General features: G+C 37.9%; 1 protein-coding gene across 2 annotated transcripts in view; it reads right to left on the reverse strand.

The window, feature by feature from the left end:
* AK5 (adenylate kinase 5) overlaps positions 1–15,725 on the reverse strand; it is a 124,081-nt gene that overhangs the window by 52,493 nt on the left and 55,863 nt on the right. For both annotated transcript variants that reach the window (XM_058177140.1, XM_058177141.1), the window contains exon 7: positions 7,833–7,923. In XM_058177140.1, the coding sequence (XP_058033123.1) occupies positions 7,833–7,923 (91 nt within the window). The remainder of the gene's footprint in view (positions 1–7,832; positions 7,924–15,725) is intronic.

Genomic DNA, 15,725 nt, shown 5'->3' on the forward strand with positions numbered 1-15,725 from the left:
ATAGCCAAATGCTTTCAGCATCCTTCATCTGGCACTCTACTTAACCAGTGGATATATTGTTAAAAGCTACCAGACAAATATCTCTGAATTTGAATAATCAGGAAAGCTATAACTTTAGTGTGTATGTTCGTGACCCAGTGATGGGATTCTACCAGTATGCCCCAGTTCATCCCACCCAGACGCCATCATGGATGCTGTTTGCATGCGCAGAACGTTCTGTTCATGTGCAGAAACACTATGCAGGAGCGAAGCAACTGCGCGGACACTCACGCTCCCAGTTCCAAACCGGTAGTGAAGGTAAATGGAACCCACTACTGATGTGACCCCTCTCCCCGTCACATATTCATTATGTATTGGCAAAAATTCTCTTTTAGGTCTAGGTTTCTCCTTCATATTATATCTGAAATAAAGCTGCATTTTTCATCTGTACTAAACTAAGAGTGTGTTCATTTGGCAGAGTTGCTTTTTCATAAATATACATAGAAACACAATATTCATTTCATAACCAGACTTTTACATGACTCTACCTTTGTTTAAAAAAGGTAATCATTTTTCAAGTCCTCCTACTTTTGACTCAGATTTTCTTGTTGGTTTGTTAAATTTATATGCCATCCATCTCACTGTCAAGTGACTTTGGGTGGCTATTGCCACAATCTGGACATCTCAAAAAGCTGGTCATTTAATTTTCTATAAAAGTTAAAATAATTGGGTCCTTCTGAAATCATCTCAAGCTTCATGCATGTCATAGTTTTCAATCCCTGATGATTGATCTCCAAAATTTTCATGTGAAAAAGTTTAGAAAACCCAATAGTGGAATACTTTGTTGTTTTACCCTTGCCGTTGAGCTCAGATTGTGTTGCTTAAGACACAAAGGTCTCTCCGAGAATTTTACTCTACAGAAATAGTCCGTACCAGCTGATGCATTCATAACTCAAGGTCTAAGGGAAGAAATCTCAGCCGTTTTCAATAGTGAGCATTGCTTTCCATGTTAGGGATCTTTCTCAGACTGGTTACTTTCTTTTCAAGTAGCTGCATTTACTGAAATTGGTAGTTCCTTAAAAAAGTGCAGGCATGGAAACAGACCACTTGAAAAAGAATCTCTCTAAGGTTATGGTGAATCTTTTGAATCATTTATTTCCTTCCTGCTGCTTGCATCCTTGTTGTTCTCCTATTCGAAAAACCATCACCAGCAGCGAACTTCTTCTAGCCTATTGCTATGTGTCATTCTTGTGGTTTCAGCATGCTTGGAGTTGGTTCTTTATGCTGCCGAATGTTTGCAATCCAAGAATAGGCCAATATAAATAGATATTTGTTTCAGAATTTCTGCATGAATAAAGGACTCCTTCAGACCACGTCAGAGAAAGTGCTAGAGCTTCCATTCAGCCTTTCTTGATCAAAAGTTTATAACTACTTTCTTTGAGAAGTCCAGACAGCTTCAGTGGAACATCTGGGCAGCAATGTGTCCATAGGTATCTCTCTTACTAACTGTCAGGTTCCCCTGTTCTAATTTTTTTCTTTAATTTTTTAAATATTATAGAGTTAGTGGCTGAGAAAACTCTCATAAATTTTCTTCTGATAATGTGGTGAATGTGACTGGATATAATCCTATGGCAGCTATTTTCTAGAAATTAGAGATGACCAGTGTCAGTTGTAAAAGTCAAAAGCTTCTTGTGTGTAAAGTCCCATCAGATGTACTGGAGGTAAAAAAACCTCTGTACCGCAGCCAAACCTTATACACCTCCTTACAATTAATCTTGTTGTATCTTGCCCTTGCTGCAAAACTTCTTCAGAAATATCAACTCTTGCTTGACCCAAAAAATAAAGTTATTAAATATGACTACTAATAGGAATTATTTTCTTTGAATCTGATTATGACAAAGACGAGTGATTAATAAAAAAAGATAGACTAGTAAGATTGGTGTATTGAACTGATGAAATGTCATAACTCTGAATTGGATGTGGGAGTTTTATTGGGTCATGTGTTATTTTGTGTGCTTTAATTTGGTGTAAACCACCTAGGATCTAATAAGTGACAGAAGTTTATAAATAAGGATATGAATGATGACTATATTTTTGCTTACTGGATATTCTATCTAAAATTAAAAACTGATGGATTCCAAACTGAGCAGATCAGGATAGAAAGATATGCACTGGCTTAAAAGGGTTGGGGCTACTTAATTTAGTCTAATTTTCCAAAAGAGTGGAGATGACAGCAAACCAATTATTGCCAAAGTAATGATTGAGTATGCATGAACTGCTTAGTGAAGTATCACAGATCATGGTACAGAAACTCTTGGGTAAGCTTTACATAGTATTGAATTGTCCTTTTACAGAAGACTTCTGTCCTTAATCGCATGTGTTAAAGGTAGCTTGGATTTTACTCGTTCAACCCAGTTCTCTTGCTTTCATTCTTCCAATATAGATCAGGTCCTTTAAGATGCTATTGCATTATTCAGAGAACTTTAGACAACTTGATAAAAAGACAATATCCAGGTATTAAAGATATCATTTTTCCTAGGCTGTCTGCGGAATACTAGAGGACCAATACCCACCAGCTTCAACTAGGGTCTGTTTGAAGCTGTGTTTCAAAAATGATGGCTAAGATTCTTGTTGGTCGTATTGTCTGGCTGTTAATGCAATTGCTACCATTTCTGTTTCTACTTCTCTTCAAAGACTGTGATGAAAATGGAAAACATTGTTGAGTAGAGATTTTACAGAACCCTTTTTCTAGTCCTCCATATGTCACCAAATGCCAATGCTTCTATAAATGACAGAAATCCAACAAGTTCTGAATTTCTAATATTCTGATTTCCTGCCCAGCAATATTTTTCCTGCCCAGCAATATTTCCTTGGTAATGTCCTGTTGTTTTTGCTATAGTTGTTAAAGGTATTGCTACTATAAAATTAAAAGCAGACTAGAGGTTTGTGAAGGTTTGTGTACTTTGGGTCTGGTGATATTATTTTGTCCCTTATTTGTCATCGTGAAGTAATCTGCGAGAAAAGGCTGTTTCTTCATAGATCAATTTTATGATCTGATAAGATCCACAGAAACAGTTTGAAAAGTTTTGTGCTATTTATAAGCACAGCATGCTGAGAACAGTCATTTAAAGGGAGAGTAAACAATTTCTTTTAAAGTCAACAATTGGTTAAGGACAAGCTTGAATATTGTTTTTGCTTTCTGTTATTTCTTCTATAAAAATGCCTCAAGTCTCTGAAGTACAGAATTTGAAGGCAAGTGGTTGCTCTTAGTAACAGGTAGGAAGCAACCATGCATACAAATATATTGCTGTCCACAAAGGCTGAAAATTGCCTCTATTCTTGCTTCTTTTTTAAACCCCTATAGAATGTAAATTGAAGTTTAATAATCCAGTCTCATTCTCGTCTGTCCGAAATAAATCCCAATGAATCCAGCATTTCTTTGTCCTATGAGAATACAGGATGAAAGACTTACAAGTATAGACCTATGGGTGAACATTATATTTGTCTGAGAATAGTAGTTTGGATTTGATTGAGAACACTAAACTCTTTAGCTCAAGGATCCTCAAACTACAGCCCATAAAGCTTGCCAAAGCAATTAATCCAGCCTGCGCTACCCCACCCACATTGCCCCACCTACCCGCCAGCCCCTGCCCTTTGGCGGAGCACAGGCCTTACTTTTGCAGGCAGCCACAGTGAGCAGAGTGCTGTGAACTCAGTGGGCTGCAACTGGAAGGTAAGGCCAATGGCGGAGGAGGGAAATCTTCTCTGGGCCCGCCACACTAGGCTGAAGGGCCGTCTTGGAGGGGGGGTGGACACAGTGAGGCTTAGCCGCCTTTCGCTGCTCTGGCCTGGCCAGCAGTTCGGCTTTCCCGGCTAGCCACAACCCCTGATCCCCGCCTCTTCCCTTTCTCCCGTGGCTGGTGGCAGAGAGGAAGGCGAGCACTATTTCTAGTAATTATAATGACTGGATAGCCCGGGCAAGTCTATCAAGAGAGATAGCTCTAACTTTGAAAAGTAATATACTGTGCACATGTCTTCTTTTTCAGAGGATAAACTGAGATCTAAAAGATTGAAACCCAAGGGAATTTCTATAGTTGCAAAGTGCTAATTGATATCAATCAAGGAACTGGATCAAGAAAAACTAATCAATGAGATTAGAGAAGAATATTTTTGGGCAGCCAAAAGAAAATTCAAGAATGCTTAATCACAATAATTATGGAAGGAAAGACAGGATATTTATCTAAATAATTTACTATTTTTTCCAGGAAGCTGGAATGAAATGGAATAAAACATTACAAGACCATTTAATTTTGCTTTCAACTTAGCCCTAGCCTCTCATCTCTAGGACTAAAACCTCAATTTAAGGGAAGAATGTTTGTTGTTCCTGAATGTTGGCCAAATCACAAATTATGTCATTTGCCGTTAATTAATTCATGCAATGTTGTAATTACAAAAATGATGCAAATTACATCATTTGCAGCAAATTGAGTCATTGCACAATTAATACCACCCTCAGGCAAATGACATAAGCCAATAAATAACAAGGGCTTAATTTATGTAATGACATCACGAGTGGGAAATAAGGCAAGCAAGAAAATTGCTTAATCTTGGCACAGGTTTGATTATTCATTTAAACACTGGAAACCTATCCAATCTTTAAATAAATCCCAGCTTTAAATAAATGCAAACAAAGATCCAGTCGGGACTGGTGATTTTACTAAAGTACTTATATTCTTGCAGAACGTATTCTGATATTTGCAACCATAATGGATTTTACTGCCATGTATTGGCAGAATACAGTGGTGGAATTCAAGTAATTTAACAACCGGTTCTCTGCCCTAATGATTTCTTCCAACAACCAGTTTGCCAAACTGCTCAGAAAGTTAACAACCGGTTCTCCCGAAGTGGTGCGAACTGGCTGAATCCCACCACTGGCAGAATAACTACTTATAATCATTCTTCTTTTTTTAAAAAAAAGGCTTGAATTAGAGACTTTTTAGAGACTTGAATATTTCAGGTTCCTGTAATAGCTCATTTCTTTTGTTTTGGGATGGACATCTGGCTGCCCAATCACAGATATATTTAAATTCTGAATTTCTCTACTTTTTTTAAAGGCAAGAGCAATCATTTCCCATTAGCGAAGACTTATTAAAAGGCCCTTTCTTCTGCAGTTTGTCAGTCATCGCTACAACTGCTCATTCATTGGCTAAAAACATTAAAAAGCAGGAACAAAATAGAACAAAATATCCTTACAAAAATGAACAGACTGACAAAATGATTATACACTTTGTTTGATAGAGACTCATGTCATGTTTTTGTTTTTTTTAAATGAACACTGAGAATTGAACAAGTGTGGTTTTTCAGGGAGCATCTGTCACTTCTCTCCTTTGGAGAGACATTGATGGCTCTCCTATCTCAGCCTGTTTAGATAGAAAGGGCTGGAGGAACCCTCAAAAGATATTTATGGAGTAACTAGAATAGAATAGAATTCTTTATTAGCCAAGTGTGATTGGACACACAAGGAATTTGTCTTGGTGCATAGGCTCTCAGTGTACACAAAAGAAAAGATACATTCATCAAGAATTCTAAGGTACAACACTTAATGATAGTCAGAGGGTACAAATAAGCAATCAGGAAACAATCAATATCAATATAAATCATAAGGATACAAGCAACAAAGTTACAGTCATACAGTCATAAGTGGAAGGAGATGGGTGGTGGGAACGATGAGAAGATTAATAATAGTGTAGATTTAGTAAATAGTTCGACAGTGTTGAGGGAATTATTTGTTTAGCAGAGTGATGGCCTTCAGGAAAAAACTGTTCTTGTGTCTAGTTGTTCTGGTGTGCAGTGCTCTGTAGCTTCGTTTTGAGGGTAGGAGTTGAAACAGGGATTAAATGCTCCCGGTTCAGACCGGATGGCAGCGGGTGGTTCGGAGAACCGGTAGCAAAAATCCCTGCCCCCCCACATGCCCAGCTGAGCTGCGCGATCATCATAAGTTGTTTTTTTTTACTTTTAAAAGCATTTTTTCTTCGGCCAAAAAATGCTTTTAAAAGTTAAAAAAAAAGCCTCTGATGATCATGCAGCTCAGCTGGGATTGTCAGAGCCTTTTAAAAGCATTTTTTACAACCTCTTCAGCTGAAAATGCTTTTAAAAGTTAAAAAAAAAAGTTGGCCATGCCCACCCAGTCACATTACCTCCCCCAAGCCACACCCACAGAACCAGTAGTAACAAATTTTACATTTCACCACTTGTTTATGCCCAGGATGTGAGGGGTCTGTAAATATTTTCACAGCCCTCTTTTTGACTCGTGCAGTAGTACAGGTCCTTAATGGAAGGCAGGTTGGTAACAATTGTTTTTTCTGCAGTTATAATTATCCTCTGTTTCTGAAGTGAAACTTGGGGCTGAAAGGATTCCAAATATGCAGAGGAGCAGAAGAACGTGGCCTCTGCATCTTTTCAAATAGTTGTTAAATTTTTCTCACCCTAATATACCAATGCATTGCTTATTTATTGACTTGGTTTAGATTTTTAGGCTATCTTTCTATTCAGAAAGAAAACACAAGGAGATATGCACCTTAAAATAATGCCAGAGCATTTAAAAAGGTAAAAATAATTTTTTAAAAAAGGTAAAAATAATTTTTAAAAAAACCAAATAAGCATTTTTCTGTATTTATTTATGCTCAGGCAACATTATTAAATGGATGAAAACGTATACCACAATCTACACATTAAATTTTGTTACTCGAAAGAGAGAAAAGAAGTTTGAAGGGATGGCCAATGATGAGAGGACACGGGTTCTGCCATGATCACTGATACATGGAATTATTGCGTTATACTATTGTGTAACATAGCTTAGGACCAAGTTATTTGAGGATTTGTCTTTTCCTAGTTACATCTATCAGACCCACCAGAGATAGGAGGCAAGGTGTGTTACAAGTCTCCTCTCTTAAGAAGGTCTATCTAGTGCAGGGGTCTCCAACCTTGGCAACTTTAAGACTTGTGGGCTTCAACTCCCAGAGTTCCTCAGCCAGCTTTGCTGGCTGAGGGACTCTGGGAGTTGAAGTCCACAAGTCTTAAAGGGACCAAGGTTGGAGACCCCTGATCTAGTGAGACCAAGAAGAAGAGTTTTCTCCATGATGGCTTCCCCTGTGGAACATCATCCCCATGCAGATAAGATTGGCTCCCATTCTGAAAAGGCCCTGAAGAATGGTTATGCCAGAGAACCCAGCAAACCCCAGGGTGACACTGACTCCATCAAGTGCTTTGTTTGATCGCTGTCACCAGGGATGTGTGGATTCAGGCCTGAAAGCCTGGGTTGATTGGATTTTGTATTCGGGTGTGTGAGTGTGTTATTTCTTTAAGCTGGATGGAATCACCATGGGTGAGTTGGATGGTCATATAAATTTTCTCAATAAATAAATAATAAACAAACAAACATTATTACACATTATGATCACTACATACTTTATAAAATGTGCTCTTCATAACTAGTTCATTAACTCTCACTTAAAAAAATTAAACCATGTGAAATATCGCAAAACACCATATGTAGATGTTCTGTATATGAAATAAATACAAAACAATACATGCAGAATTACTCCAAGCCTATATTACAGATAGTCCTTGTCTAGCAGCCACAACTGGGGCTGCCAACTCGGTGGTTAAGCAAAGTTGTTGGTTATGATTTTACTTCAGCTTTCCTTTGTTTATAGATCTGCAAAGGTGGTAAATACAAGGATTGGTTGTAGAGTTACTTTTTCATCACCATCATAACTGTGAACAGTTGCTAGACGAAGCTAAACAAGGACTACATGTATTTTTCACTATCATATTTAGAGTTTAATACTCACTTGGCCCTGGTTCTTGAGTGGGAAATAGCTTATTGTCAACAGCCAGGCTTATGTTACGGAAGACTTCTTCCTCATCTTTGTCAGCATCCAACTAAGAACAAAAGGAAGACAATCAGACACCTGGAAGAAGACAAAGCAGTAAAACATGCCCAATGGATAGAGCTAGGGGTTCTCATCTTATGTTGTAGAATGTTTGTGCTGCAAAGAATGCACAGACAATTGGGGATGACAGTGGGTTATAGAATGCTATTCTTAAAATATCAGATATGGCAATAATGGTTTCTGAAAAGCTAAAATATTTATAAGTGGTGCAGCATTTCAGAATGTAAGGTTCAAAGGTACTTCAGAGTGCTGGAATAGGACATATAATCATTGACTTATAACAGTTCGTTTAATGGAAAAAGTGACTTATGACCATTTTTTCACATTTATGACCATTGCAGCATGCCCATGGTCACGTGATTTACATTTGGATGCTTGACAACTGGCTCATATTTATGACGGTTGCAATGTCCTGAAGTCAGTGATCAACTTTTGTGAACTTCTGATGAACAAAGTCAATGAGAAAGCCAGATTCATTTAACGGTGTTACTCATTTAACAACTACAGTGATTCACTTAACAAATATGGCAAGAAAAGTCAGAAAATGGATCAAAATTCACTTAACAAAATTTTCACTTAGCAACACAAATTTTGGGCTCAATTTTGGTCGTAAGTCAAGGATACCTATAGTCCTTAAATAATGAAGGAAGAATTGGAGACCGAAAAGGGGAGAAGGAAATTAAAAAGTCCTGGGAGCCAGTAACAATATTTTATTGTCTAAAAACCTGGTGCCTTTTACACAAGTTCTTTTGTTAATCGCACCTGTGGAAATGTTCTTTTTGTGCAAGATCTAGTTATTTTATTTCAATTTCATCACTGACAAGAGAAAACAAGTATTATAAGATGCTCTTTACTGCAAATTTGTTTAACAATACAATACAATGCTTTGAATTTTATTTTTTTCCTATCACATTTTATATGGATACAAAGTAATTGTACAGGCTGTGCATCTGCTTTAGTTCTTTGGTAGGACTCTATTTAAAATAAGATCTATCAGCTGGAATGAACAGTTTGTAAGAAAACAACACCAAGAACCAACAGATTAGAGACTCTCAATTCCAATTTGATACTAGTTCCACCAATGTAGATGGAGAGAAATAACAACAAAATAAAATAACAACAAAATTCTTATTCTAAGTACCTACATTAAAAGACAACATTTCCTGAACCTCAGGGCTGAAAAGGAAGAATAGAATGATTGATGAAGACTTGGTCAAACTCTGCAACGCAGAGATGACCCAAAGTGTTTGTTCCCTCTTGCAGTGTTAAATCAGCTTGGCTTACTAGTGGGGCTGAGAGAAATGAACTGCATAGGGAAACCCTTAGGCCAGAAATATAGGTAGAAGGTAGAATTTTCAGGAAGAATTAGAACAGAGTCTATATTTGAAGCAATATAGACTTCTTCCTCCAGCAATGCTTTTTTGTACTGTGTTGCATCTCATTTAACAGGAACTTCAATTGGAACAGTTCAGTTGGAGGCTCACATTGCTCTTTACAAAACTGATCAGATTCACCTGAAGATGTTCACTATTTCAGGCAGTGGGTGGCATCGTACAGGGATAAACTGCTTATCCTGTTCATGTGGATGTTTCTAATCTCAAGGATGTGGAGAAGGTAACTGGTGAGATCATGGCCACCAGCTGTTTGTGCCTGATGGTTTAAATTGGCCAAGCTGACTGGCTCTGTGTTTAAGGAAGATGAGGCTTCTTTGAGCAGGGGACAAGGAAATTGTAATAATTTTACCAAAGCAGAATTTCCTTGACCCAGAAGATTTCTGAAATTGTAGACCAGTTTCAAATATTTCTTTCTTAACTATATTTATCAGGAAAGTGGTGGTTCTTAGGTTTCAACTGCATTTGAATTAAACCGATTATTTAGATCAATTCCAATCAATGTTTCATAATATTATATAGAAACCTCAATGGTCACCTTTGTGAATGACCTGCATTAGAAATTAAATAGGGGGATACAATTGTCTGGCCCTCCTCTTAGCAGCTTCTGATATTATTAGTTATGATATCTTCCTTGGTTGTTTAATGAGGGTATGTCTTTGGTGGCTTTGGTCCTTGCATAAGGAGTGCCCAGAGTGTGATGCATGTAGGTCAGGACTGTCAAATTCGTGGCCCACGGGCCAGATGCGTCACACTATAGCCACACCCACACCCAGTTTAACAAAAAGGAAAAAAGTCAAGATATGTCACGTGATACTACCATGACGACACGGGTTTGACACCCCTGATGTAGGTTATTATGGCTAGTGGACACCTGAAACCCTTCCTGAGTCAAATCCTAGGTGATGTTTACCCATGATTTACTTACAGTTTGATTTGATTGTTACTATGAAATTTTCAATTGCTATAAAAACTGTCTCAAAAATGTGTGCCATGTAAAATGCGGCAGCCATTTTGCAAGATTTTTCCACTGCCAAAGGTAGGCAAGAAAAAGCATTTTCCTGTATTAGTCTTTTATTATGCTCAGGGAGGTATTCTTGACTATTTACTCTCAGTATTCAGGAGAATAGAAAAACATATCTCTTGCCAAGTTTTGATTGACTTTAATAATTATTTTAATTTTAATTCCATCAACTTCAAAAGTTACATTTTATATTTTGTATTTCGTTAAATTCATATAAAGTGCTCGAAGTGTGTTTAAATAAGCAAAATGATAGCAGTCAACATTTAATTACTACCAGTAAATAGGCAAATAAGCCGAACAACTAGTAGATTTCTAGGGGAAAACAAAATGTACGTAGAAAACTATAAAACTTAGAAACAAAATGAAACCAGTATAAAAAAAACCTGTAATTCACTGTGGCATGCATATTCGTAGTTCCTATAATTAATATCTGCGAAATATTATAAAAATCAGTCCTTTCAAAGATGTGATGACATTTTAATGAACTGAAAAATCCTTTTGAAAATTGTAGATTAGATCTGATTCAAAGTGATAAGACACTTGTTTCTTTGCTTTTATCACTCCTTCATTAGCCTTCTTAGCTAAAGTCATAATTACATCTCATGTCAAAAATTCTGTACATTAATTAGACAAAAAGTATTTTCTACAGATTTAATAAATTGGGGCACATCACATCAGATTATCAAATTGCCTATATATTCATGGTACAAATCAGTTGGATAAGGGTCAGCGCAGCATACTGAATATTGTAGGATTGTTTTTGCTCAATTTTTATTGATTATAGGGAAGATTTTTCTCCTTTTTGAGACAGTCTTAACTGGCAATTATATGTGGGTTTTCTTGACAACATTTTTCAAAGGTGACTGAGTGGCCCAGAGTCACTCATCCAGCTTTGTGGCTAAGGCAGGCTAGTGGTGGCTAATAGGTGCCTTCAGCCTGGGTGTCTGCAACCTGTGGCTCCGGAGCCGCATGCAGCTCTTCCGTCCCCTTGCTGTGGCTCCCTGTTGGCTGAACCCACCACTGGTTGGCCCCTCCCCTCCCAGTCACTCCTCACCTGGCCTGAGAAGGACGACAGAGTGGGAGCAAAGCACCCCTGTACTTGCCATATCTCGCGGGAGCTTCTTCCAACCCTTGTTGGTGCTGCACACACCTTGGTCACTTGGGGAGACGCTTGACTTGCACTCCGCTCTGAGACACTGGCCCGGCCCAGCCCAGCTGCAGCCAATGTTCTGCATTGTAATGCGCTCAAGGAGGAGGAGGGGATGCCATCTCCTCCATTGTGACGCACGCTAAATTTAACTGTGCTGCACAAGTTGCTGCGAGAGCAGTGGGCTGGCTATGGAGGTAGCAATGGCAGAGGCATCAGCCACAGCCAGGCCAGGCCAGGCCAGGCCAGTGTCTTGGGGCAGAAAGCAAGTCATGCGTCTCCCCAAGCGACCGAGGTGCGTGCAGCACCAACAAGGGCCAGAAGAAGCACCTGTGAGTACAGAGGCGCTTTGTACCCGCCTTTAGAATATGGAGCGAATCTCCATCCCCCCACCATCACTCTTAACTTCTCAGGCCAGGCAAGGAGTGACTGGGAGGAGATGGTGAGGGGTGGGGCCAGCCAGTTCAGCCTACAGGGAACCACAGCAGGGACAAAAGAGCTTCATTTATCTGGGAACCTGAAATTTAAATCAGATGGTTAAAAAGCACCCAAAGAAGAAAGAAGGACATCAGCAACAAACCCCACAATCCCACCTGTTTTTGGAAATGGTTCAAGAGGGAACTCATACACACACACACACACACACACACATGAGTGAGAGAGAGAGAAAGAGACAGAGATGAGAGAGGGAGAGACAGAAAGGAACAGAGAGGGAGAGAGAGAGAGAGTGACAGAGAGAGAGTGTTCTGTCCCCCTCCCCACTTCACAGAGAAAACACAGAAACGTGTTTCCAACAGTCGTTTATATTTGCAACAGACCTGATTTTCGGTAGTGAATGAAAGCCTTGGCAGCTCCATCTCCTGGCCTGCAGCTGGAACCTGGGATGGTGTCAGAGAGGGGGGTCCTGGAGAGGGAGGCCTTGTTGGCTCCTCCCCATCACTCTCAGAGTCATCCTCCTCCATGAGGACAAGCTCGGGGGCCGGAGTCACAACAGAGAGCGATACCTGTTTCCCACAGAAAAGAAAATACCGGGAGCCACAAAACCTGGGTAGACATGACTGTGGGGGTCATGTGACTGGGTGGGAGTGAGTGACATTGAGTTGGCCACGCCCACCCAGGTTTTGTGGCTTCTGGTATTTTCTTTTCTGTGGGAAACGGGTCCAAATGGCTCTTTGAGTGTTTAAGGTTGCAGACCCCTGCTTTAGCCACTACTCCAAACTGGTGCTGACAGATGACACTACATGTAAAATGTAGTTATATTCTGATGTTGAGAAAGTGCATTTACTTTTCTTACAAAAAGTGCTCTTTTTGATGCAAATATAGAAATACTTCTGTTCACAGCACTCAAACAATCATCACTCGCTACTTACCTACTCACCATAATGATCACATATTCTCCTGCGTATATAATCTAGCCAAATAAAAGGTACTAGAAAAATAATTGTCTACCAACTAGAAAGGTAAAATTTGACGCTAGCATGCTCAGCAAGATGTGATCCTTATATTTGAAAACATAAAAGAGACACAGGGAAACACATATCAGTTGCTAAAATGAACATCTCAGTTTACTGAAAAATATTCCTTTAATATCAATAAATGTAAAGCCAAGGACTTATATTTACCCAATTGTGAATAAATAGATATATTATAAAAAGATGGATATTAAATGTCTTGAGGAAATGTTGAAAGGGAATGTAAAACACCTTCTATTTTTACACATTTCACATTTACATTTTAATGTGAATCTATTTTACTATCTATTTAGTAACAGACTGAGTCTATTTTACTATCAAGCAAGTGAGAGTTAGGAACACTGCAGTGAATAAACTTCAGGATAGATTAATTCAATCTTTTCACCACTAATATCATCCTATCCAATGTTTTCTATTTCAAAGATAATTAGAGTAAGAAATATCTGATTATATATGCTGACAGGATACATCTGGAGACAAATACAACAAGAACTGCTTAATAAAGAAATAAATCCACCATGGTTAATGTTTTGCAAAATAACAGAATTTTTTTTTTAAAAAAATATAACTATGATTAAGATAAGATAAGATAACTGGATTTTTTTAAAAAAAATATAACTATGCTTAAGATAAGATAAGATAGCATTAATATATAAAGATTTAGAATTAAGTTGTACTGAATATGGGATTTTGGTTTTAGGGAAGTATAAGTCAGCAGAATAGGAAGTCAGGCACGGAACTTGACAATGCTGCTTCAGCTGATTATACCTATTAATATTCATTAAAACAATGAAAATGCAATTGCTCGTTTTCAAACTAGCCGCTTAATGAAGCCTATTTATACATACTTTTTTTTTAAAAGAAAAAATCCTTTCTGAGGAAAAATTGCTGCGTTTAATTGGAAGTTTATTCACTGCGAGGTTAAAATATGACTAATGAGAAGGTATGCATTGTGATGACTAATTAGTAGGATATACATTCTGAGGAAGAAGCAGTTTAGGATTGCATTTTAATTGCTTTTTAATGTAATTTCAGATCCGCTGAATTCTTCTAAATTATTCTGTGCACACGAGTGCATACACACACATGCACACACACACTTTTCACATCTAACAATTCTCAACTTGTAAAAAAAAAATGCCTGGCGTACATCCTGCTTCCATTTAATACAGATACTGCTCGCTCTATTTCTTAACCAGGAACCATAGTATAATTAATGGGCACATGACAGAGATTTGGGACAGGAATATCTACAGTTGGTCCTCGATTTACAGCCACAATTGAGCCCAAATTTATGTTGCTAAGAGAAACTTTTTTTGAGTGAGTTTTTGCCTCATTTTACAACCTTTCTTGCCACATTTGTTAAGTGAATCACTACAGCTGTTAAGTTACTAACACGATTGTTAAGTGAATGAGGCTTCCCTACTGTGACTTCCTTGTAAGAAAGTCACAAAAGGCGTTCAGATGATCCTGGGACACTGCCAAGCGTCTGAATTTTGATCATGTGTCCATGGGGATGCTGCAACGGTCGTAAGTGTGAAAAATGGTCGTAAGTCTCTTTTTTCAGTGCCGTTGTAACTTTGATCACTAAATGAACTGCTGTAAGTCGAGAACTCTCTCTATACTGTTAAGATTAGCCTACCCAATATGTGACAATATCACTAATTACCTTGTACCATTATCTCCATTTTGTTGCAGCAGTAGTAGCCACAGGCAGTTCCTCCCCACGCATTGCTGTCATTCAATGTTGTGTCTGCTCCGTTCCAATTTTTTATTCTGCTCCTACAAGGGTAGCTTTGGGTTTTTTCCCCCAGCCAACAAACTTCTCTTCCTTTTACTCCTCTTTCTTTCCTTTACCTTAAACTCCATAAATCCTAACTCATCTGCTTAAATTCATTCACGTTTTTCATTGCACTAGTGATGCTCTTATCCAGGTTACTATAATGGAATGTGGGGGGGGGGGAGAGAAATGGAGCTCAAGCTGATGGATAACGGAACTAGGAAAAGCTCCTTTAAGCTCTATTTAGAAATGTGCCAACTAGTTTGGTTCTGTCTATAATTTATACTGCCGTTATTTATTTTTATATGTTATTATTTTAACCTAATTTTACTTTTTACTCTGCATGAGGTAATTTCTTCCATTTTAAAATCCAACTGCTAATTTCCCTGAGTAATTAGAATTTGATATTCCCTCACATCACAAATAATTTCAACCCCTTTGTGCTTTATGTTAATTATATCAATGAAACTTTTATTTTTAAGATAATTCCTGGATAAGTCAACAACTTGTTAATGTTTAAATATGCCTTAATGTATATGCCTCAGGAGGTCATTTTGAATTCAAGTCATATTCCTCAGGAATTTTTTTTAATAAATATTGCCTCAAGGCAGTCTATCTCCATGCAAAAATATTCCTCTGCCAGCAGAATTTGTTCATTTAAGCATGTTAATGCAATCTTCTGATATAAACGTACTTGTGGAAAATGTGCATATGTTGAATTACGATACCAAAATCTAACTTTCAATTAAAGTTATTTTAGCTAAGTTACTAAAAGTTACTACAATATTTAAAAGTCAAACGATGCTATAATACATTTTAAAATCTTGCAGGTTAATTGATGTCAGAACTAAATAACCATTATTCTTTGTTCACTTTCATATCCTGAAACATATCAGATGTAATTTATTTACTTCATTTTATGTTTCCTAGATAATATACTTGATTTAAACTGTTTTTCCACACTGCCTTTTTGCCTT

The sequence above is a fragment of the Ahaetulla prasina genome, chromosome 3 (genome assembly GCF_028640845.1).
Source record: "Ahaetulla prasina isolate Xishuangbanna chromosome 3, ASM2864084v1, whole genome shotgun sequence".
Taxonomy (NCBI): domain Eukaryota; kingdom Metazoa; phylum Chordata; class Lepidosauria; order Squamata; family Colubridae; genus Ahaetulla; species Ahaetulla prasina.